Raw genomic sequence first — 24,146 nt, 5'->3', positions numbered from 1 at the left:
TTGGAGTTACATTGTGTTGTTTAAGTGTTCCCTTTATTTTTTTGAGCAGTGTATATTAAGGGTTAGTTAATGTACAGATTGACAGCTGGGAGGTAGAAGAACTAGAGTGAACCAACATCCAGAACTACAGAAGTCAAACAGATATGGAGCAGCAATAGAGCATAGAACAACAAGCATGTCATTGTCCTGTATATTTAGAGGACAGCTTGAAGAGGAAAATGGAGGTACAGTAAATCTCATAAGGCAGTGTGAAGCCAGAGCAGGACTCACAGGGTCTCTGGTGGGTCTGAAGTCACCGTCAGTGTAGGGTGCCCAACCTGAGCCTCCAGTCTGACCTGGAGGTGCCCTACCCCCCAATGGGTACTCCCCCTTGATCCGGCTCCCAAGATCCACCTGGTTCAGGTGATTGAGCTGGTTACCTACAAACAGATACGCGCACACACACACACAAAAAACACATCAACCCTCAGCCATTTTTGACACTTAATCCTCTGTCACTTCTAATATGCTTTGATGCAATCCTTCAGTTGAAATGCACTCTGTGCAGCACCAGCACTCAAGCAGGCAGAGTCCATATATACAGTTAAAGTCGGAAGTTTACATACACCTTAGCCAAATACATTTAAACTCAGTTTTTCACAATTCCTGACATTTAATCCAAGTAAAAATTCCCTGTCTTAGGTCAGTTAGGATCGCCACTTTATTTTAAGAATGTGAAATGTCAGAATAATAGAAGAGAGAATGATTTATTTCAGCTTTTATTTCTTTCATCACATTCCCAGTGGGTCAGAAGTTTACCTACACTCAATTAGTATTTGGTAGCATTGCCTTTAAATTGTTTAACTTGGGTCAAACATTTCGGGTAGCCTTCCACAAGCTTCCCACAATAAATTGGGTGAATTTTGACCCATTCCTCCTGACAGAGCTGGTGTAACTGAGTCAGGTTTGTAGGCCTCCTTGCTCATACACACTTTTCAGTTCTGCCCACAAATGTTCTATAGGATTGAGGTCAGGGCTTTGTGATGGCCACTTCAATACCTTGACTTTGTTGTCCTTAATTAAGCCATTTTGCCACAACTTTGGAAGTATGCTTGGGGTCATTGTCCATTTGGAAGACCCATTTGCGACCAAGCTTTAACTTCCTGACTGATGTCTTGAGATGTTGTTTCAATATATCCACCACATTTTCCCTTCTCATGATGCCATCTATTTTGTGAAATGCACCAGTGCCTCCTGCAGCAAAACACCCCCACAACATGATGCTGCCACCCCTGTGCTTCACAGTTGGGATGGTGTTCTTCGGCTTGCAAGCCTCCTCCTTTGTCCTCCAAACATAACGATGGTCATTATGGTCAAACAGTTCTATTTTTGTTTCATCAGACCAGAGGACATTTCTCCAAAAAGTATGATCTTTGCCCCCATGTGCAGTTGCAAACCGTAGTCTGGCTTTTTTATGGCGGTTTTGGAGCGGTGGCTTCTTCCTTGCTGAGTGGCCTTTCAGCTTATGTCGATATAGGACTCGTTTTACTGTGGATAGGTCCTTTGCTGTTGTTCTGGGATTGATTTGCACTTGTCGCACCAAAGTGCATTCATCTCTAGGAGACAGAATGCGTCTCCTTCCTGAGCAGTATGACAATGCGTGGTCCCATGGTGGTTATACTTGCGCACTATTGCTCGTACAGATGAACGTGGTACCTTCAGGTGTTTGGAAATTTCTTCCATGGATGAACCAGATTTGTGGAGGTCTACAATTTATTTTCTGAGATCTTGGCTGATTTCCTTTGATTTTCCCATGATATCAACAAAGAGGCACTGAGTTTGAAGGTAGGCCTTGAAATACATCCACAAGTACACCTCCAATTGACTCAAATAATGTCAATTAGCCTATCAGAAGCTTCTAAAGTCATGACATCATTTTCTGGAATTTTCCAAGCTGTTTAAAGGCACATTCAACTTAGTGTATGTAAACTTCTGACCCACTGGAATTGTGATACAGTGAATTAATCTATCTGTAAACAATTGTTGGAAAAATTACTTGTGTCATGCACAAAGTAGATGTCCTAACCGACTTGCCAAAACTATAGTTTGTAAACAAGAAGTGGAGTGGTTGAAAAACTAGTTTCAATAACTCCAACCTAAGTGTATGTAAACTTCCGACTTCAACTGTATATGAACTCTCACAGCAAGCCCACAGCCAACCCCAGACTCTTTAATTATTCAATAGAGACAAGGCTGTTTGAGGCTGGCAGGTTTATGGGAGGGGGTGAGTGGTCTGGCTTAGACACAATGGCATACATTCAGTGAATGTTGAGTTGTGTGTGTGTGCGTGTGCGTGCATGCACACGTATGTGTACCTGTGGTGCCCCCTACTGGCCGTGGCCTGGTAGACGAGGGCATGTCTTCAGTGTACAGGCCCCTGGTGGAGTAGTGGCTCTCTGGGGGGAGCTGGTCAACATGTCCTGGGTCACCTGGTGGGTAGCTGAAGCCCAGGCCCTGTCTGAAATACACACAATCTCAAATACTGTTCCTACAGAACAATATCATAGCTTCTATTGTATCATGCATCAATTGTACAGAAGTGTCGGTCAATATTTCAGTGTGTGGTATGTGTGTGTGACGTGTACACGTGTGTCTCTACATATAAGTATTTGTCTCGGTGTGTAAACTAATCAATTATCCAAAAGAAGATCGACCAAAGCAATCGCCACCATGTCTGTGTTTTATTGGGCAGTTAGGAGCCCATCAAATAAAGATGGTCCAGACTAAATCATGTATGAGGCCCAACTCCCTGGCCTGCGCATAGACACCTGCAAGGGAGAGCATCCCCCCACTAAAGAACTGGGGCTATGAGACCATAGATAATGTATGGATCAATGTAGCCTAGAGTCATCTGAGGAAAACTTAATAAAAAATACTCCTCCTTTTCTCTCAGAGTTAATTAGCTACACATAGTATTACATTCAATAACATTATGACGCATATACACATGCTATTGTCTCTGTCGTAAGCTACTCACCTCTGTTGTAAGCCTTGGAGTGAAGGAGGGGACATTCCTAACTCAACGTATCTCTGAGGAGAGAAACAGGCATATTGTCAGGACAAAGACACACAGACACTGGGAAAACTCCAGGGACCTCACTGAAGCTTGCAGATCATGTACAATCAAAACAGATAGCACCCAATAACCCAGAATAAATCAAGATAAAGCTAGAGCATAACATGGATATTTCTATTGACTGAATTTTACATGACCTTTTGATACATTTTGGCTGAAAGTCTAGAATCGTACAGCACAGTAATTGGTGTTTTGCAGGAAACATGTTTAAACGTATGTTTAAATAACCTATGGGCTTTTCTGGTTTGTGTTGGATGTTATTTTCCTTCTCTAAAAGTGACCTTTCAGAGAAGGCTAATGCACTGAACCAGAACAGAGGAATTCAGAACTCTTTCTACACCTGAGCTAACTGGTTATATATTTGGCCTGGTTTTAGACAGAGCTCTTACTCTCTGAATTCATTTCAAATGACTGGGGGTGAACTTTATAAAACAAAACAGGAACGGTCTAAGAACATATTTATTTAGAGCAGCTGAGTAGACTATTTGCTCTGATCAAATAGCCTATAATCTGTAGCATATATGTTCTGGTCTTGCTTCAAATGCCCTAAAATGAATTTTGAACAGCAGACAGTGTTATATTTAAGAAAGGAATGCAGTGTAAATCTAAAGCGATGGCATATCCACTATAAATATAGCGTTGGCATTTGTTTGAAGCCGTTGCATCAGGACTGGAAACTCCCTGATTCATATACATAATTTATGATATACTGCTCCTTCGTCTCAGTACACAAAACATTAAGAACACCTGATCTTTCCATGACAGACTGACCAGGTGAAATCTATGATCCCTTATTAGCCTCCCGAGTGGCGCAGTGGTCTAAGGCACTGTATCTCAGTGCAAGAGGCGTCACTGCAGTGCCTGGTTTGAATCCAGGCTACATCACATCTGGCCGTGATTGGGTGGCGCACAATGGGCCCAGCGTTGGCCGGGGTAGGCCGCCATTGTAAATAAGAATTTGTTCTTAACTGACTTGCCTAGTTAAATAACAAGTAAATTTTTTTTTTGATGTCACTTGTTAAATCCACTTGAATCATTGTAGATGAAGGGGAGGAGACAGGTTAAAGAAGCATTTTTAAGCCTCGAGACAATTGAGACATTGTGTGCCATTTAGAGGGCGCACCGGTTTGTGTCAAGAACTAGAAAGCTGCTGGGTTTTTCCACACACAAATGTTTCTTATGTGTATCAAAAATGGTCCACGACCCAAAGGACATCCAGCCAACTTGACAGAACTGTGGGAAGCAATGGAGTCAACATGGGCCAGTATCCCTGTGGAACGCTTTCGACACCTTGTAGAGCCTATGCCCTGACAAATTGAGGCTGTTCTGAGGGCAAATAGGGGGGTGATGCTCCATATTAGGAAGGTGTTCCTAATGTTTGGTATACTCAGTGTATATAATTCTGTAAATCTTTCTAATATAATCAGAGTTAATTTAAATCGGAACATATATGTAGAGTATTCCAGAGCAGGCGGAAGTCACATTTTCAGTACACTTGTGCTAGGTAATCAATAGGTTACAGTACAGTTGTGCTAGGTAATCAATATTGAAAGGCCTAGTACTTACTGAGGAGAAAGGGCTGAGGGCTGGGTAGGTAGTACCCCAGGGGCGGGCTCCACCACGAGGTGGGGGGCTGGAGCTGGGGGGGTTGGAGTTGACCCCGGGCAGGGTGATGCCGGCCGTGCTGCCCTGGGAGGTGGGGGAGACCAGGGCGAAGGCATCGTCCAGCAGGGAGTGCATCTGCTGCCTGGCCTCCTCGATGGAGGGCTGGGGGGGCATGTAGGGGGGCGGGGGAGGGGCGTGCCCCGGAGGGGGCGAGATGTGGCCCAGGAACACGTCGTCGTTGGGGGAGGGGGTCCCAGACTCTGGGGCCTGGTCAGGGTCCGACTGGGAACAATACAGGGTTCATACACATTTTGAGATGGAATTTCATGACTTTTCCATGACTTCTCCACAATATGTAACCAAATTTCCATGACCAACGATTGGCGGCGTCTCTATGTACATATACAAAAGTAAGTGTAATGTGATATAGACACTGTGCGCCTGCTCTCTGATCCCATACCCTCTCCTGTTGTTGAGCAAGGAACTTAACTCCCCCCCAAAGTAAAGCACCCTTTTATCCTTGCTCTGATTGAGATCTCCATTGGAAGAATATTGATGTATGTTTGTCTGTGTGAGTGGTTTGTCTGTGTGAGTGTACCAGTGGAGGCTGGTGGGAGGAGCTATTAAAGGAATATAGAATGGGATAAATGGAACGGACTCAAACGTGGCTTCCATATGTTCCATTTCCCATTCCAGCCATTACAATGAGTCAGTCCTTATAGCTCCTCCCCCCAGCCTCCACTGGTGTATACAATATGTTCCACAGGTATACCCACCACATAGGCCACGTTGTTGACCCCAGGGTATTTCCTGTAGGTGCCCTCACTGTCGTTGGAGATGAGGCGGTCCTTGTCTGCGTTAGTCAGGCTGCCGTTCATTTGGTGCTTCTTCTTCTGCTTGGGAGAACGCCTCCCCCTGCCACTGAGACACATGTCAATACAGAGTAGTAGCCCAAACACACTAAAATAGCACCCTATTCCCTATAGCTCACAAATGTTGACCACTTGGTCTGAAAATCGCACCCTATTCCCTATACTGCACTACTTTTTACCTATATAGTGCACTCAAAAGAAGTACACTCAAAAGTAGTGCGCTATATAGGGAATAGGGCTCTATTCCAGATGCAACCACAGAGACAGAATCAAAACTTTTAGGCCAGGAATCATCTACTGGTCGTTTGGAATGGAATCCCAGCAATTTGAATAGAGACATCAGACTGTTCAGGGTTTATTATTTAATGGAGATAGCTTTTTCTGTTTCCCTAACATGTTTGCAAACTGAAGGTGCATTTTTATAATATGTTATACAGTGTATTTGGAAAGTTTTCAGACCCCTTGAATATTTCCAAATTTTGTTACAGCCTTATTCTAAAATGGAATAAATTGTTTTTATCCCATCAATCTACACACAATAACCCATAATGACAAAGCATTAAAAGTTTTACAGTATTCAGACCCTTTATTCAGTACTTTGTTGAAGCATCTTTGGCAGCGAGTCTTCTTGGGTCTGACGCTACAAGCTTGGCACTCCTGTATTTGGGGAGTTTCTCTCATTCTTCTCTGCAGATCCTCTCAAGCTCTGTCAGGTTGGATGGGGAGCATTGCTGCACAGCTATTTTCAGGTCTCTCCAGAGATGTTCAACCAGGTTCAAGTCCGGGCTCTGGCTTGGCCACTCAAGGACATTCGGAGACTTGTCCCGAAGCCACTCCTGCGCTGTCTTAGCTGAGTGCTTAGGGTTGTTTTCCTGTTGGATGGTGAACATTTGCCTCAGTCTGAGGTCCTGAGTGCTCTGGAGCAGTTTTTCATCAAGGATCTCTCTGTACTTTGCTCCATTCATCTTTCCCTCGATCCCGACTACCCAGTCCCTGCCGCTGAAAAATATCCCCACAGCATGATGCTGCCACCACCATGCTTCACCGTAGGGATGGTGCCAGGTGTCCTCCAGATGTAACGCTTGGCATTCAGGCCAAAGAGTTCAATTTTGGTTTCATCAGACCAGAGAATCTTGTTCCTCATGGTGTAAGAATCTTTAGGTGCCTTTTGCCAAACTCCAAGTGGTGGCTGTCAGGTGCCTTTTACTGAGGAGTGGCTTCTGTCTGGTCACTCTACGATAAAGGCGTGATTGATGGAGTGCTGCAGAGATGTTTGTCCTTCTGGAATGTTCTTCCATCTCCACAGAGGAACTCTGAAGCTCTGTCAGAGTGACCATCAGGATCTTGGTCACCTCCCTCACCAAGGCCTTTCTCCCGATTGCTCAGTTTGGCCAGGCGGACAGCTCTAGGAAAAGTCTTGGTGGTTCCAAACTTCTTCCATTTAAGAATGATGGAGACCACTGTGTTATCGGGGACCTTCAATGCTGCAGAAATGTTTTGGTACCCTTCCCCAGATCTGTGCCTCGACACAATCCTGTCTCGGGGCTCTAAGGACAATTCCTTCGACCTCATGGCTTGGTTTTTACTCTGACATGCATTGTCAACTGTGGGACCTTATATAGACAGGTGTGCCTTTCCAAATCATGTCCAATCAATTGAATTTAACACAGGTGGACTCCAATCAAGTCGTAGAAACATCTCAAGGATGGTCAATGGAAACAGGATGCACTTCGAGTCTCATAGCAAAGGTTCTGAATACCTATGTAAATAAGGTATTTCTGGTTTTGTTTTTATTATAATACATTTACTACCATTTCTAAAAGCCTGTTTTCACTTTGCCATTATTGGGTATTATGTGTAGACTGATGAGGAAAATGTTTTATTTAATACATTTTAGAATAAGGCTGTAACATAACAAAATGTGGAAAATGTCCAATGTCAAAACGTCTCTCACACCGGTAGATTTCTCCTCATTGTGACTGCTAAACGCATGCAATGCAGAACAATCTGAAAGACACTGAAAGTTTCTCCAGAGTTCAAAGTTATCACAACAAAACAAATTTGTCAAAACATTTCTGGATGGTGTACATCTCCAAAAATATTTTTTCTCTGTCAGTCATTTGCAAAAATAGCTGGATGACTAATTCTCTTGAGAATGGGTTTTAAAATGAGAAACACACAGACATACTGATATCATAAGAGTGACAATTAACTTAAAAATAATTATCTAGCTAAATTATCTAACGCCATTGGCAGATAATTTTGCTTATTTTAACCCCCAAAAAGCGTAATACAAAAAATTTAGGAACTAGCTTTCTTGAGATGAATAGAGGTGTCCCCCAGGGTTCCATTTAGCTCCTGTGTTGTTCTCAATTTGTATTAATGATTTGGGAAATGGGATGCAACCAGCAAAGTACCATCTATATGCAGATGATACAGTCATATATTCATGTGCTCCTTCTCTGGTACAGGCTGTTGAAGAGCTCCAGACTGCTTTTCAGTCACTGAAAAACTGGTCTTGAATATACAAAAAACTAAATTCATTACCTTTATCAGAGCTAGAACTCTGCCAGAGAATATTAGCATTGTCACATCTGGTGGCTTATCCATTGAAAAAGTGTCTTCCTACAAATACCTAGGTATTTGGCCTGGTGGGAGATCTGTCAACGTGCCCTTGAGCAGGGCATTGACCCTGGATGCTTCTGTGTGTCGCTCTGAATGGGAGTCTGTTGGATGACTGGTATGATGTAGTTGTTGAGCGGCTTCACTGCAAGTATATTGTATGTTTTGGATATTCAATAAAAAAATACCTAGATATTTGGTTGGATGACAAGTTGTCCTTTAACGTTCATGTGGATAATCTTGTGACAAAGCTTAAATTGCAATTGGGTTTTTATTTTCATAATAAGTCTTGCTTCCCGATAGAAAGAAGCTTGTTCAGGCCACTTTTCTCTCTGTCATTGATTATGGTGACTTGTGCATGCAACCTCCGTCTTGCAGAGACTGGACTCTGTTTATCATGCAACCTCCGTCTTGCAGAGACTGGACTCTGTTTATCATGTAACCTCCTCCGTCTTGCAGAGACTGGACTCTGTTTATCATGTAACCTCCTCCGTCTTGCAGAGACTGGACTCTGTTTATCATGTAACCTCCTCCGTCTTGCAGAGACTGGACTCTGTTTATCATGTAACCTCCTCCGTCTTACAGAGACTGGACTCTGTTTATCATGCATCCTCCTCCGTCTTGCAGAGACTGGACTCTGTTTATAATGCATCCTCCGTCTTGCAGAGACTGGACTCTGTTTATCATGCAACCTCCATCTTGCAGAGACTGGACTCTGTTTATAATGCATCCTCCGTCTTGCAGAGACTGGACTCTGTTTATCATGCAACCTCCGTCTTGCAGAGACTGGACTCTGTTTATCATGCAACCTCCGTCTTGCAGAGACTGGACTCTGTTTATCATGCAACCTCCGTCTTGCAGAGACTGGACTCTGTTTATCATGCAACCTCCGTCTTGCAGAGACTGGACTCTGTTTATCATGCAACCTCCGTCTTGCAGAGACTGGACTCTGTTTATCATGCAACCTCCGTCTTGCAGAGACTGGACTCTGTTTATCATGCAACCTCCGTCTTGCAGAGACTGGACTCTGTTTATAATGCATCCTTGCGCTTTATCACAAAGGCCAAGTCACTCACCCACTATTGCACCTTGTACCAAATGGTAGGTTGGACCTCACTTTATTTGCGCAGAAAGATACATTTGTATGTGTTCATCTACAAAGCCCTTTTGGGTAAACTCCCTCTTTACCTCTGTAGTCTGGTCTCCTACACCAGCAGCAGTTACCATACCCGGTCTGCTAGGTGGTTGCTACTTAAAACTTCTTCTTAAGAGGGGGCGCTGTTTTCACTTTGTGAAAAAATCGTGCCCAAATTAAACGGCCTCGTACTCTGTTCTAGATCATACAATATGCATATTATTATTACTATTGGATAGAAAACACTGAAGTTTCTAAAACTGTTTGAATTATATCTGTGAGTAAAACTGAACTCATTTGGCAGCAAACTTCCATATAGGAAGTGAAAATTCTGAAAATGAGGCTCTGTGTCAGGGCCTGCCTATTCAACTGGCTTATATTTATGGATCTGTATGCACTTCATACGCCTTCCACTAGATGTCAACAGGCAGTAGAAGGTTGAATGGGGTGTCTAGCTTGATGTGAGGCCGAATGAGAGCTTTTGGAGTGACAGGTCCGCTCTTTTGTCAGTTTTCAACGGCGCACAGGGGAACTCCACATTGTCTTCTAAAATGCGTTACGTATACACTACGAAATGCTCCGGCTCTGATTTTATTGGATATATATGAGAAGAACATCAAGAAAGTAGGATTTTCAACCGAGTTTGACCAGTTTATTCAACGTTTATTGGGAATTTTGGAATTTTTCGTTCGGGGCGCAACGATTTCTTGGACACGTGAGCTCCACATGGCTAGCCAAAGTTGCTAATTCGACAGAAGAAATGGACATTCTAAAACCAAACAACGATTTATTCTGGAACTAGGACTCCTTGCACAACATTCTGATGGAAGATCATCAAAAGTAAGAGAATATTTATGATGTTATTTCGTATTTTTGTGTTTTATGTTGGCTCCAACAAGGCGGAGAATTGTAGGGCGCTGTCTCACAATATTGCATGCTGTATGTTGTACTAAAGTTATTTTTAAAAATCTAACACAGCGGTTGCATTAAGAACCAGTGTATCTTTCATTTGCTGTACAACATGTATTTTTTAGTAAAGTTTATGATGAGTTCTTTGGTTAGATTAGGTGACTGTCCAAAATATCTCCGGACATTTTGGTGCATTGTGGCTACGTATTCACAATGTAAAACCACGATTTGCAGCTCTAAATATGCACATTTTCGAACAAAACATAAATGTATTGTATAACATGATGTTATAAGACTGTCATCTGATGAAGTTGTCCAAAGGTTAGTGATTAATTTTATCTCTATTTCTGGGTTTTGTGAAAGCTATGTTGGCGGTGAATAAATGGCGTTGTGTGTTTGGCTATTGTGGTGAGCTAATAGAAATATATATTGTGTTTTCGCTGTAAAACACTTTAAAAAAATCGGAAATATTGGCTGGATTCACAAGATGTTTATCTTTCATTTGCTGTACACCATGTATTTTTCATAAATGTTTTATGATGAGTATTTATGTATTTCACGTTGTTCTCTGTAATTATTCTGGCTGTTTTGGTGCCATTTGTGATGGTGGCTGCAATGTAAAACTATGATTTATACCTCAAATATGCACATTTTCGAACAAAACATAAATGTATTGTATAACATGATGTTATAAGACTGTCATCTGATGAAGTTCTTCAATTGATTAATTTTATCTCTATTTGTGGGTTTTGTGAAAGCTACCTATGCGCTGGAAACATGCTGAAAACATGGCGTTGTGTGTTTGGCTATTGTGGTGAGCTAATATAAATACAAATTGTGTTTTCGGTGTAAAACACATCTCGGTCTCATAGGGGCTTTTCCTGGTAAAATATAAGGCAAAATTAAAAAATTAAATGATCTTATTAATAAAACACTTAAGACGATTAAGGTGAAATATCTTTAAAAATATCTTGAAATTTGACGTTTGATAATTTAGCTTGGTAAGAGAACCTTTTTTTAGGTGAATTATCACTCAATATAAGATCTTTAGACTTGCTTAGATTTAACTTTTTGCAGTGTGCAGCTTCCTCCGATACATGTTGCCTGCTGTACGCACACCCCTCCCTGTGTGAACCCTACCCATCCTCTACCCCCAAAAAAACCCTGACCTCTTTTTAGGCTCCATGAACAGTGAGGGCATGTGGATGTCAGGGTCCAGGATCTTGTCGATCTGCATCTGGGCCTTGTGGTAGATGTGGTCCTGGTCCTTGGGGTCAGTGGTCAGACCATTGTCTACCATGTCGTCCATGGCAGGGAAGTCATAGTGACCCTTCCTCTTGGCCCGCAGACGGATCTTGTTACGGTGGTGCTCGATCTCAGACTTATGCCTCAACGCCACCTGGATCTAAATAATAGACATGACTGCAGTGAGAAACACCTGGCCAGACGCAACTTTACTATACATAATGTATATTTCATTTAACCATGATTTATATACACTGAGTGTATAAAACATGAGGAACCCCTTCCTAATATTCATATTATACCCCTTTTTGCCCTCAGAACAGCCTCAATTCGTCGGGGCATGGACACTACAAGGTGTCGAAAGCGTTCCACAGGGATGCTGGCCCATGTTGACTCCAATGCTTCCCACAGTTGCGTCAAATTGTCTGGATGTCCTTTGGGTGGTGGACCATTCCTGATACACACAGGAAATTGTTGGATGTGAAAAACCCAGCAGCGTTGCAGTTCTTGACACACTCAAACCGGTGCGCCTGGCACCTACTACCATACCCCGTTCAAAGGCACTTCAATATTTTGTCTTGCCATTCAGCCTCAGAATGGCACAAATATATAATCAAGGCTTAAAAATCTTTCTTTAACCTGTCTCCTCTCCTTCATCCACACTGATTGAAGTGGATTTAACTAGTGACATCAATAAGGGATCCTAGCTTTCACCTGGTCAGTCTATGTCATGAAAGGGCAGGTGTTCCTGATGTTTTCTACACTCAGTGTAGGTTAGTCTCATTGACATAAAATCCATTTTCTCTGTATGTCCAGACAGGAGGGAGAAGAGAGGATCACAGACGTCTACTGTTTATACATGCTCCATGTAAGGTAATGAATGACATTACTGTAACCTGTATACATGTCTGCGTAAGAGTGTTAGTGTGTGGGCGGGTCAGTGTCTCACCTCCTTGTTAAAGCTGCTGTGTGTCTCTGGCCCTCTGCCGTTAATACCGTTGACAGTGGGGCTGTGGTGCTGGGGCGGGACAGCCATGGGCTGCATGGCGATCAGCTGAATCTTATTGGACAGGCGACGGGTGCCGTCGGCCGAGCGCGACATGCGGTCCACATGCTCAAAGATTGAGGCAGAGGAGAGATGCTCGTCATGGCCGTTCATGGGAGGAGGACCTGAAGGAGATCAGGGAGGTTGTTTAAGGTCAACATCACAACTGGTTCGATTCCAGGCTGTATCACAACTGGACGTGATTGGGAGTCCCATAGGGCGGTGCACAATTGGCCCAGCGTCGTCTGGGTTTGGCCGGTGTAGGCTGTCATTGTAAATAAGAATTTGTTCTTAACTGACTTGCCTAGTTAAATAAAGGTTAAATAAAAAAAGTCACAGGTGTCATGTAACTCTTTACACCACCAGGGGGCAGATCCTTTATTTAGCAAGGGAAGTCAATGAGAACAAATGTTCTCAAATTCTCTTTTACAATAACTAGCATTCTCTGTGCACGGATGATTCTTATCGGCACTGAATTGGATGAATCATTTAACCATTATCCAGATGATTTGTAATGATGACAAGTCTGATGTTTACCAATGTAAGACACTTATTCAGATGTTTGGTAGCCTACAAGGAACTACAAGAAAAAGGTCTAAGCTTGTTGTTCAAGATTCATTGTTCCCCACCTCTGGGAGGTGACATCTCAATAGTGGTGATTGATGAGATGCACAACACAAAGCAATCATAACACAATGGACGTCACATCACGGTCACACAGACAGCAGCTACAAGTCACAAAGCCTCATGTCTACAACACCGACAGACAGAAGAATAACTCTTACCAATTCTATTCTTTCCTGCAAGCCACAAAGTTAAGGGAAAACAGAAAGAAAGATTGAAGTTAAAAAGAATGCAATCCTGTTTGAAATATATTGACATAAGCTACAGTTTGTCCTTACATTTCAATAGACCTAGGTCAGAGACAGTCTCAGACATTAGAAAAAATACTTGAAGTCTTTGCATAGCTCTGCACTACCTCATCATAGTTGTGTATACACTACTCAGAGTGCTATGTCAGGTCTTGGACCATGTGTATACACTACACCGAGTGCTATGTCAGGTCTTGGACCATGTGTATACACTACTCTGAGTGCTATGTCAGGTCTTGGACCATGTGTATACACCACTGAGTGCTATGTCAGGTCTTGGACCATGTGTATACACTACTCTGAGTGCTATGCCAGGTCTTGGACCATGTGTATACACTACTCTGAGTGCTATGTCAGGTCTTGGACCATGTGTATACACTACACCGAGTGCTATGCCAGGTCTTGGACCATGTGTATACACTACTCTGAGTGCTATGTCAGATCTTGGACCATGTGTATACACTACACCGAGTGCTATGTCAGGTCTTGGACCATGTGTATACACCACTGAGTGCTATGTCAGGTCTTGGACTATGTGTATACACTACACTGAGTGCTATGTCAGGTCTTGGACCATGTGTATACACTACTTTGAGTGCTATGTCAGGTCTTGGACCATGTGTATACACTACTTTGAGTGCTATGTCAGGTCTTGGACCATGTGTATACACTACTTTGAGTGCTATGTCAGGTCTTGGACATCCATAGCAGAATCAAGACAGACAGGCAAGGCAGAGGGCAGCGCAACTCATTTAGAAGAAGAAATGCCAGTGCTGATAATAACAGTTGGTCTCCTAACCTCAGCTAAGCCTATTTAGACTAAGGGGAAAAGGGACGGAGGCTGTGTTTAGCATGCTGAGGAGCAGCCCTGAGAGGTAGAATGTGTGTGCGAGAGGTAGTGTGTGTGTGTGTGTGAGAGGTAGTGTGTGTTTGTGAGAGGTAGTGTGTGTGTGTGTGCGAGAGGTAGTGTGTGTGTGTGTGTGAGAGGTAGTGTGTGTGTGTGTGTGAGAGGTAGTGTGTGTGTGTGTGTGAGAGGTAGTGTGTGTGTGCGAGAGGTAGTGTGTGTGTGCGAGAGGTAGTGTGTGTGTGCGAGAGGTAGTGTGTGTGTGCGAGAGGTAGTGTGTGTGTGTGTGTGTGTGTGTGAGGTAGTGTGCGTGTGTGCGAGAGGTAGCGTGTGTGTGCGAGAGGTAGTGTGTGTGTGTGAGAGGTAGTGTGTGTGTGTGAGAGGTAGTGTGTGTGTGTTGGTAAGACACAGTGTGTGTGTGTGTGCGAGAGGTAGTGTGTGTTTGTGAGAGGTAGTGTGTGTGTGTGTGTGTGCGAGAGGTAGTGTGTGTGTGTGTGTGTGCGAGAGGTAGTGTGTGTGTGTGTGTGTGAGAGGTAGTGTGTGTGTGCGAGAGGTAGTGTGTGTGTGCGAGAGGTAGTGTGTGTGTGCGAGAGGTAGTGTGTGTGTGCGAGAGGTAGTGTGTGTGTGTGCGAGAGGTAGTGAGTGTGTGCGAGAGGTAGTGAGTGTGTGCGAGAGGTAGTGTGTGTGTGCGAGAGGTAGTGTGTGTGTGTGTGTGTGTGTGTGGGAGAGGTAGTGTGTGTGTGCGAGAGGTAGTGTGTGTGTGTGAGAGGTAGTGTGTGTGCGAGAGGTAGTGTGTGTGTGCGAGAGGTAGTGTGTGTGTGTGTGTGTGAGGTAGCGTGCGTGTGTGCGAGAGGTAGCGTGCGTGTGCGAGAGGTAGTGTGTGTGTGTGAGAGGTAGTGTGTGTGTGTGAGAGGTAGTGTGTGTGTGTTGGTAAGACACAGTGTGTGTGTGTGTGCGAGAGGTAGTGTGTGTTTGTGAGAGGTAGTGTGTGTGTGTGTGTGTGTGGGAGAGGTAGTGTGTGTGTGTGTGAGAGGTAGTGTGTGTGTGCGAGAGGTAGTGTGTGTGTGTGAGAGGTAGTGTGTGTGTGTGAGAGGTAGTGTGTGTGTGTTGGTAAGACACAGTGTGTGTGTGTGTGCGAGAGGTAGTGTGTGTTTGTGAGAGGTAGTGTGTGTGTGTGTGTGTGGGAGAGGTAGTGTGTGTGTGTGTGAGAGGTAGTGTGTGTGTGCGAGAGGTAGTGTGTGTGTGCGAGAGGTAGTGTGTGCGTGCGAGAGGTAGTGTGTGCGTGCGAGAGGTAGTGTGTGCGTGCGAGAGGTAGTGTGTGTGTGCGAGAGGTAGTGTGTGTGTGTGAGAGGTAGTGTGTGTGTGTGAGAGGTAGTGTGTGTGTGCGAGAGGTAGTGTGTGTGTGTGCGAGAGGTAGTGTGTGTGTGCGAGAGGTAGTGTGTGTGTGTGTGCGAGAGGTAGTGTGTGTGTGCGAGAGGTAGTGTGTGTGTGTGCGAGAGGTAGTGTTTGTGTGTGTGTGTGAGGTAGTGTGCGTGTGTGCGAGAGGTAGCGTGTGTGTGCGAGAGGTAGTGTGTGTGTGTGAGAGGTAGTGTGTGTGTGCGAGAGGTAGTGTGTGTTTGTGAGAGGTAGTGTGTGTGTGCGAGAGGTAGTGTGTGTGTGTGTGCGAGAGGTAGTGTGTGTGTGCGAGAGGTAGTGTGTGTGTGCGAGAGGTAGTGTGTGTGTGCGAGAGGTAGTGTGTGCGTGCGAGAGGTAGTGTGTGCGTGCGAGAGGTAGTGTGTGTGTGTGAGAGGTAGTGTGTGTGTGTGTGAGAGGTAGTGTGTGTGTGTGAGAGGTAGTGTGTGTGTGTGTGTGGGAGAGGTAGTGTGTGTGTGCGAGAGGTAGTGTGTGTGTGCGAGAGGTAGTGTGTGTGTGCGAGAGGTAGTGTGTGTGTGTGAGAGGTAGTGTGTGCGTGCGAGAGTTAGTGTGTGTGTGTGTGTGGGAGAGGTAGTGTGTGTTTGGGAGAGGTAGTGTGTGTGTGTGAGAGGTAGTGTGTGTGTGTGTGAGAGGTAGTGTGTGTGTGTGTGCGAGAGGTAGCGTGTGTGTGCGAGAGGTAGTGTGTGTGTGTGAGAGGTAGTGTGTGTGTGTTGGTAAGACACAGTGTGTGTGTGTGTGCGAGAGGTAGTGTGTGTTTGTGAGAGGTAGTGTGTGTGTGTGAGAGGTAGTGTGTGTGTGTGTGTGTGCGAGAGGTAGTGTGTGTTTGTGAGAGGTAGTGTGTGTGTGTGAGAGGTAGTGTGTGTGTGCGAGAGGTAGTGTGTGTGTGTGAGAGGTAGCGTGTGTGTGTTGGTAAGACACAGTGTGAGTGTGTGTGCGAGAGGTAGTGAGTGTGTGTGCGAGAGGTAGTGTGTGTGTGTGTGAGAGGTAGTGTGTGTGTGTTGGTAAGACACAGTGTGAGTGTGTGTGCGAGAGGTAGTGTGTGTGTGTGTGTGAGAGGTAGTGTGTGTGTGTTGGTAAGACACAGTGTGAGTGTGTGTGCGAGAGGTAGTGTGTGTGTGTGTGAGAGGTAGTGTGTGTGTGTTGGTAAGACACAGTGTGAGTGTGTGTGCGAGAGGTAGTGTGTGTGTGTGTGAGAGGTAGTGTGTGTGTGTTGGTAAGACACAGTGTGAGTGTGTGTAAGTGTACGGCAGAGAGCAGGAGGAAGGGATGTGATGTCGTACTGCTGGAACCTTTCCTCTGTGGTGAGTCAGGTTCAGTCTGTGCCTGGCTGGCGTTGACCCTGTCTGCACAGTTTACACACTCAGCAACCAGGCCAGAGTGGCACAAGACAGGCCTACCTCCCTTTCACACTAACGCAGTCTCTCCTCCTTCTGTCTCTCTCTGTCTTTCCTTCGCTCCTGGTCTATCTATCAGTTGCTTGTATCTCTTCCTCAAAGTCTCTCTATTCTCCTGTTTAACCTCTCAACATGAGTTGCTCTTTCTCTTTGTCTCTCCCCTCTCCTCCCCCTCCTCCTCCTCCTCTTCTCTCTGTGTACGTGAGAGCATGGATGTGATCCAATGTTGCCATGGACACTTGCCATTTAAAACATTGATTGGGATCTTGCGGGCCTGCTTGCTGTCGTTGGGCATGGCGAAGGCTCTCAGGTTCTCCTCGGCTAACTCCTTCTCACGATCACCGGACCCAGCGCTCACCATGGAGTCCCTGTCCGAGGGAGAGATCCTGTCCCTGAAAACACGCACACCCATGTCATTGAAGCAAATAGGTGTACATGCACACATTTAAGAACACATACGACACGTGCCACACATACACTACCGTTCAAAAGTTTGGGGTCACTTAGAAATGTCCGTGTTATTAAAAGAAAATATATTTTTTGACCATTAAAATAATATAACATTTATCAGAAATACAGTGTAGACATTGTTAATGTTGGAAATCACTATTTTTGCTGGAAACGGCAGATCTTTTATGGAATATCTACATATGCGTACAGAGGCCCATTATCAGCAACCATCACTCCTGTGTTCCAATGGCACGTTGTGTTAGCTAATCCAAGTTTATCATTTTTTTTTAAACTAGAAACTTTGATTAGCTAACACAACGTGCCATTGAAACACAGGAGTGGTGGTTGCTGATAATGGGCCTCTGTACGCATATGTAGATATTCCATAAATCAGCCGTTTCCAGCTACAATAGTCATTTACAACATTAACAATGTCTACACTGTATTTCTGATCAATTTGATGTTATTTTAATGAACCAAAAAATTGCTTTCCTTTTAAAAACAAGGATATTTCTAAGTGACCCCAAACTTTTGAACGGTAGTGTACATACTTAGTGCTTTTTAAAAATAGGTCAACAGAACAAAACACTATAGTTATCAATCCATCAGGGGAAATCCTTTTTGTAATGGCTTTTCTTCAAAAGAAATACACTTTTTGTCATAATCGATCACCAGTATTATTCCCATTGACAGTATCATTAAATTCCTATCCAACACTTTTAGAACAGCTGTCCAGAATAGAAGACATATCTTTTAATGCGCTACATTAGTGACAATGTGACAGCAACCCATCACACTCATCACCGGATTGAGAGTGCTCACTGCCACTCCAGCATTCAAGCCTAATTTATCTGCTATTAGCTAAAGCAATTAGCGAGAATAAATTATCTTTTAGTCAGAGCGACCATTCTGTCTCACGAGAATAGACCATCTCGTATTGACACCATTGATTGAGCTGTGATGGTGTGACTGTGAAGAGGCCAGTGTTAGGTTACTCCGAAACTGCTGTGTGGGTCATGGTGCCGAAAATTAACTGAGTGGGCGACAGTAGAAAGTATATGTTACTGCTTTTATATTTTCTACCTGGCTTATATTGCATAGAAGGAATTCCCCTAACAAAAGACAACAAATATCTATTGTACTGTATTGTATTAATAATTGTTTAAGATGTGCTGTTGTGAATGGAACATCTTTCAAAGCATTTTTCTACTGGAATCTCTTTGCTGAGGTGAATGAGGAGCACGCACACACGCAAGTAAGCACGTAGTCACAAAAACTGTGGGGGTCTACTGACCTTCCTCGTCTGCGTGTGCTGCGGGACGCCTTGGTGGAGGAGACGGAGGTCCCTTTCGACCTGGGGGTGGGGACCTCATCGTTCTTGGAGGTGGCGGCAGTCTCCTTGGTGTTGTAGTTGGGTGGTGGGGGCCCAGGGGCACCAGGCTCCTGGATTACCATGATGTCATCCTTACTGTGCTGGCCCAGGTGCAGCTTGGCAAAGTCAAAGCCCTTCACACTGGGAGCCTGGAGCTGAGGATAGAGGACACAGAGAGAGAGAGAGACAGAGAGAGAGAGACAGAGAGAGAGAGAGACAGAGAGAGAGACAGAGAGAGAGAGAGAGAAAGATACAGAGAGAGAAAGAGACAGAGACAGAGAGAGAGAGAGAGGATAAAAAAGAGTAGAGAGGAACAGGAGTAGGAGGTGAGAGGACAAAAGACAGAGAGAGAGGGAGGGAGAGAGAGAAGGGGGAAGAGAGGAGAAAGGAACAGGAGCAAGGGGATATATAATAAGAAAAAAGGGAACATTTAGAGATTGAGAGAGGGGGTGGAAGGGAGAGGGGAGAATATATATTTTTTTACAGTCATTGATTTGCCAGCTGCATTTAGAGTTGAGGGAAGGTTTCATTAGACAGGTATACGACTGCAGCGAGAGGGAGGACAGACAGAAGTAGGGCAGGCAGGCGAGTGAGAGAAGCGAGTGAGCGAAGCGACAGGAAGATGGAGGGGTAGTGATTAGTGAGTGACTGGGCGGACTGAGTGATGGGGGGAGCGCAGGGTGAGTCAAAATAAATGAATGAATAAAAAGCAGAGAAAGTAATGTGGGGTCACAAGGATTTCTTATTGAAAAGTAAGTAAGCATTTTGTTAGTCTACACCTGTTGTTTACGAAGCATGTGACAAATACAATTTGATTTGAATATTGAATGTGGCAGAAGAGACTGGTTCACACTGCTACTGTACCACACTATGGCTCTCAAAACAATACACTAAGTTGACATATGGGAATTGATTCCTCTGGTGGATCACTCAACAGAATTGATATACACAGCTCACAGCTTTGTCTAGAATGCACTGCTTTGATGGAGCGAAACATGGATGGCTTTATGAGAGGCTTTTCTGTGTGAAACTGCTAATCCACTTGGTCCTCTGGGAAGCTGTGTGCTCCTCTCTCTCTCTCTATGTAAATAAGCCCACAACACACAGATCTAGGCTACTGATTCTACTCACACACTATTCACTAAGTTGGGGGGGGACAAAATAGAATAAAATACATCAAAACCGTGGCCCAGTCTGATGAGGAACTACTATACTTATACTGTACATTATGGTATGATATCCATTCAATATATGGCCTATTTGGATGAGACTTCCAAAACTGCAATGATGATAAGCATCTAAAACATTTAAGACAAGATCTCAACAAATCCTTTGTTTTTCTATAATACACGAACATGAGTACTAGGCCAGACTAAATGACATCTCAGTGTCTGACCCGCCCTCTCTAAAGCCTGGAGACAGGCCAGCACGTCTAATATGGAAAGGACTACTATCTTTCTACAGTACATTGTACCTTCTGCTTCCCTTTCAACACTGTTTTCTTCTTCTCTTCTTCTTCCTCCTCCTCATCTTCCTCTTCTTCTTCCTCCTCCTCCTCCTCCTCTTCCTCCTCCTCATAGCTCTCACTTTTCTGTTTGGGCTTTGGCTTGGGAGGAAGGTTTGGTCCCTGAGTGGATGCAGTGGGTGGGATGGTGATTGATACATGTGATGAGTTGACCAGCTCCTTGGGTCTTCCATTCACTACCATGGGACTTCATTGCCCCTTAACTACAGGGCCGATTTTCTATCATTCTCTACTCACAATAACCAATAGATTCAAATCCACTACACAACCCATTCTCTTCAGCGTCTTCTACGAACTACTAGCTTCTACTTTGTACCTTCCCCTTTCTCTCATCTTCCTCTTCTTCCTCCTCTTCCTCCTCCTCTTCTTCCTCTTCTTCCTCCTCCTCATATCTCTCACTTTTCTGCTTGGGCTTTGGCTTGGGAGGAAGGTTTGGTCCCTGAGTGGATGCAGTGGGTGGGATGGTGATTGATACATGTGATGAGTTGACCAGCTCCTTGGGTCTTCCATTCACTACCATGGGACTTCATTGCCCCTTAACTACAGGGCCGATTTTCTATCATTCTCTACTCACAATAACCAATAGATTCAAATCCACTACACAACCCATTCTCTTCAGCGTCTTCTATGAACTACTAGCTTCTACTTTGTACCTTCCCCTTTCTCTCATCTTCCTCTTCCTCTTCTTCCTCCTCTTCATCCTCACTCTCAGTAATCATTATTTTCCTCTTGATTGGAAGAGGAGACCTTGATTCCCTGAACGATGATTCCCTGAACGATGATTCCCTGAAAGGTTGAGAGGACTGAACAGAAATAGAAAGAGGAAAAGAGATTGAAATGGAAAGAGGAGAGGTGTTATGTGATTGATGGATGGTAGAGGTCTTAGACTGAGGTAAGGAAGGATAGATGCTTGTACATATTAATCTCCATTTGCCTCATTCCAGCTGGACAGAGAGGTCGAAGGCAGAGGAAAAGAAGGCAGACAGACAGATCAATCAGAGAGACAGGGTAACCCATAGCAACAACACAGACAGACCAGACAGTCTAATAATAGCAGAGCAGGACAGTATATGAGGGGCAGCATGTGTGTCTGTGTGATACCAGGAGGATAGACATTAGAAAGCCCCCAGCAGCAGCAGTAGTCAGAGCAAATCCTGTCTGTCTGGATAGCAACGAGTGTGTATTATGCAGGGTGTCTCTGTGTGTGTGTGTCCATGTATGCGTACGTGTGTGTTACTGTCAGCCAGGGGGGATCTTGCAGAGCTGAGTGGAGCTGCAGTACTGTGGGAGCAGCCCTGGGCAAGAACACAGCTGCTGTGCCTTACTGCAGCAAGAGCCAATTACTGTTGGGCTGCCTGTCACATAGCGAGCATGTGATCCTCTCTCAAGCATGGGCTGCTGCCACATAGGGAGCCTGTGATCCTCTCCAGCATGAGACTGGATCACTGGCAGCAGGGGAGGGAGATAGTACTCTACTACTCTAAGCTCCCATACAGTACAGCGGCAAATCCCACTTAAGTCACATTTTCACTTGGTCTCCCATTGACATCAATGGATGACTAAGTGAAAATTCGACTGAAGATGAAGTTAGGCTTCACCCCACAGAGATCAAACCTGAGACCACCACAACTCCCCATAGTGTGAGAACTACAGCCCTCAAATAATAACAAGAACGGGGTGAGGAATGTACCGCCAGGGAGAAATAGAGGCCTGGATACAGATATGTCCTTCAGAGGGGAGATAACTGTATGACACAAACAGTGGAGAGACACAGAGGAGCCGACTGGCTGATAACACAAATCTCTCCATGCTGTGTGTGAAGGTAGAGGAGGAAAAATAGCTGTCAGTGTGAGAGATAACTAACAATACAATATACCACATACAGAGGTGCTGTAGATAGGCCAGAGAGGGATACATAGAGTTAGAAAAATGTTCAGAACAGAAAAGACTGAAACAGTAATCCAACGTAGTCTGTGTAGAGTAGGGACATATAAAACAGTGGTTATGGACAGAGACATGCAACATAACATGTAAGAGCCAACACATCCAGAGATGGAAAGATGATGACAGCAGGTTAAAAGAGGTGAATAAACACAGAGAGAAACAGGGGACTCTAGGACCATGCTCTTGGTCCATCGTCCCTCCTCCTCTCCTCTCCTCACCTTCTGTCTTTGCTGGACAGTGGTCATGGCGTCGGGCTGGAACTCCAACTTGTCGGTGCGACACAACTTCCAGTAGAGGATGGAGATGATGACGATGACCACGCCTAGCGGCACCACCACACCTATGATGATCCACATGCTGGTGTTCTCCGTGTCTGGGGGAGGGTACCCTGCCACCTTCTCCACAGCTACAGGAAAATGGCCATAGATACATCAATAACATATAATATGGCATACAACATTATGGAGTGTGTAATTACATGCGTGTGTATGTCTGTATGTCTTTGTCTGTGTGTGTGCGTACGCTTGCATGTGTGTATACGTCTGTCTGTGTCTATGTGTTTATGTCCCCATCCCCATCAGAATTCCAAACTTCTACTATCATGGTTCCTATCTTTGTTACTCAGGTGTTGCTTATCAGTTCATTATGATTTCCCTTCTATAAGAGGTGTGTTTTCTGTTCTTGTTCACAGAAGCTTGATTTCGGTTTCCTTGTATGTCGCCTGAGTTAAGTTCTAGTCTTAATGTTTTTATTTTTTATTTATTTTGAAGTATTACTGTGATTCTTCTGTTTCTTTTTCCTTCTGTTTATTTTATCGGTGAAGTATTTACGTTATCCGAAACCTTTGATTCCTTGTCTGATCCATTCTCTGCACCTTGGTCCAACTCCACCACGTCACATCAACACTGAGTTCATTCATAAACAGCTACAGTAGTTACACTGCATGCTACACACTGTGTTACACACACAACATCTTACAGCTGTCTCTTCTTCTGCTGCTACTCTGCAATTAAGGTTTGTGTTATCCCCTGGGAAAAACCATAAGAGCAGGTTTAAAGCAGGGACAGAAGTCCCTTGAGGTGCTTCGACTTCTACATCTCCAACATGGATATATAATGAGGTGAAGCATTTGGCCCAGTGTATAGGATGATGTAATCAGTTCAAACGCTGCCAAATAAACACCAACATATACTGAGCAATTAGTCGGTATACTTTACATTGTGCAGATATACTGTCCTTTGACCAGGAGCTCCAAAAGATTAATGAACACTATTCTGAGCCAATGAATGCACTGGTGCATGTATGTATATACAGTAGGGAGGAGGCGCTTCATACATCAAAGCTGATTGCTGTGTATACAATAGGGGTCCTTCATACATATTCCATTTTAACTGAGCTCAGGTCATTTCAACTCCAGTAAAGGTAGCGTGGGCAGGCAGACTTAGGCTGTTCCCAATTTCTGTTTGTGCTGTCTTGCCATTTCTAACCACGCCAAGGCTCTACTTACGTGTAGCCAGGATGCCCTGTACTCTGTAGCCCAGCACAATGGCTGCCCTTTGCACATCCAGTCTGTTCAGCATGTTGGCTGTGGTGATGGCAGGCAACCGCTGTCCTAGCTGGTCCACAAAGTACACCATATCCAGAGGGTGGTCCGCTCCCACCAGCCTGGTCGTACTCACAATCTGCAGGGAGATGTGTGTTACTGTTAACATCACCGTTCTAGACTAGAAAGCTTGCTGCGACAATGCCTGGTACTAGGGTTGCAACATGTCAGTAACTTTCCA

General features: G+C 44.4%; 1 protein-coding gene across 5 annotated transcripts in view; it reads right to left on the bottom strand.

Annotated features, from left to right (window-relative positions):
- Positions 1 to 24,146, bottom strand: part of LOC129862371 (UPF0606 protein KIAA1549-like) — a 93,905-nt gene that overhangs the window by 3,484 nt on the left and 66,275 nt on the right. For 4 of the 5 annotated variants that reach the window (XM_055933934.1, XM_055933933.1, XM_055933936.1 and 1 more), the window contains 12 exons: positions 23,870 to 24,044; positions 22,581 to 22,768; positions 18,816 to 19,048; positions 17,315 to 17,463; positions 13,334 to 13,348; positions 12,453 to 12,673; positions 11,428 to 11,663; positions 5,497 to 5,641; positions 4,682 to 5,002; positions 3,017 to 3,069; positions 2,355 to 2,497; positions 271 to 419 (listed from right to left, as the gene is read on the bottom strand). In XM_055933934.1, coding sequence (XP_055789909.1) covers positions 271 to 419; positions 2,355 to 2,497; positions 3,017 to 3,069; positions 4,682 to 5,002; positions 5,497 to 5,641; positions 11,428 to 11,663; positions 12,453 to 12,673; positions 13,334 to 13,348; positions 17,315 to 17,463; positions 18,816 to 19,048; positions 22,581 to 22,768; positions 23,870 to 24,044 — 2,028 coding nt within the window. The remainder of the gene's footprint in view (positions 1 to 270; positions 420 to 2,354; positions 2,498 to 3,016; positions 3,070 to 4,681; positions 5,003 to 5,496; positions 5,642 to 11,427; positions 11,664 to 12,452; positions 12,674 to 13,333; positions 13,349 to 17,314; positions 17,464 to 18,815; positions 19,049 to 22,580; positions 22,769 to 23,869; positions 24,045 to 24,146) is intronic. The other variant, XM_055933935.1, reaches the window with a different exon arrangement.

This window comes from Salvelinus fontinalis, chromosome 9, assembly GCF_029448725.1.
Source record: "Salvelinus fontinalis isolate EN_2023a chromosome 9, ASM2944872v1, whole genome shotgun sequence".
Classification (NCBI taxonomy): Eukaryota; Metazoa; Chordata; class Actinopteri; order Salmoniformes; family Salmonidae; genus Salvelinus; species Salvelinus fontinalis.
Note: the sequence above shows the minus strand (reverse complement) of the source record. Positions and strands in the feature narration are given on the sequence as shown.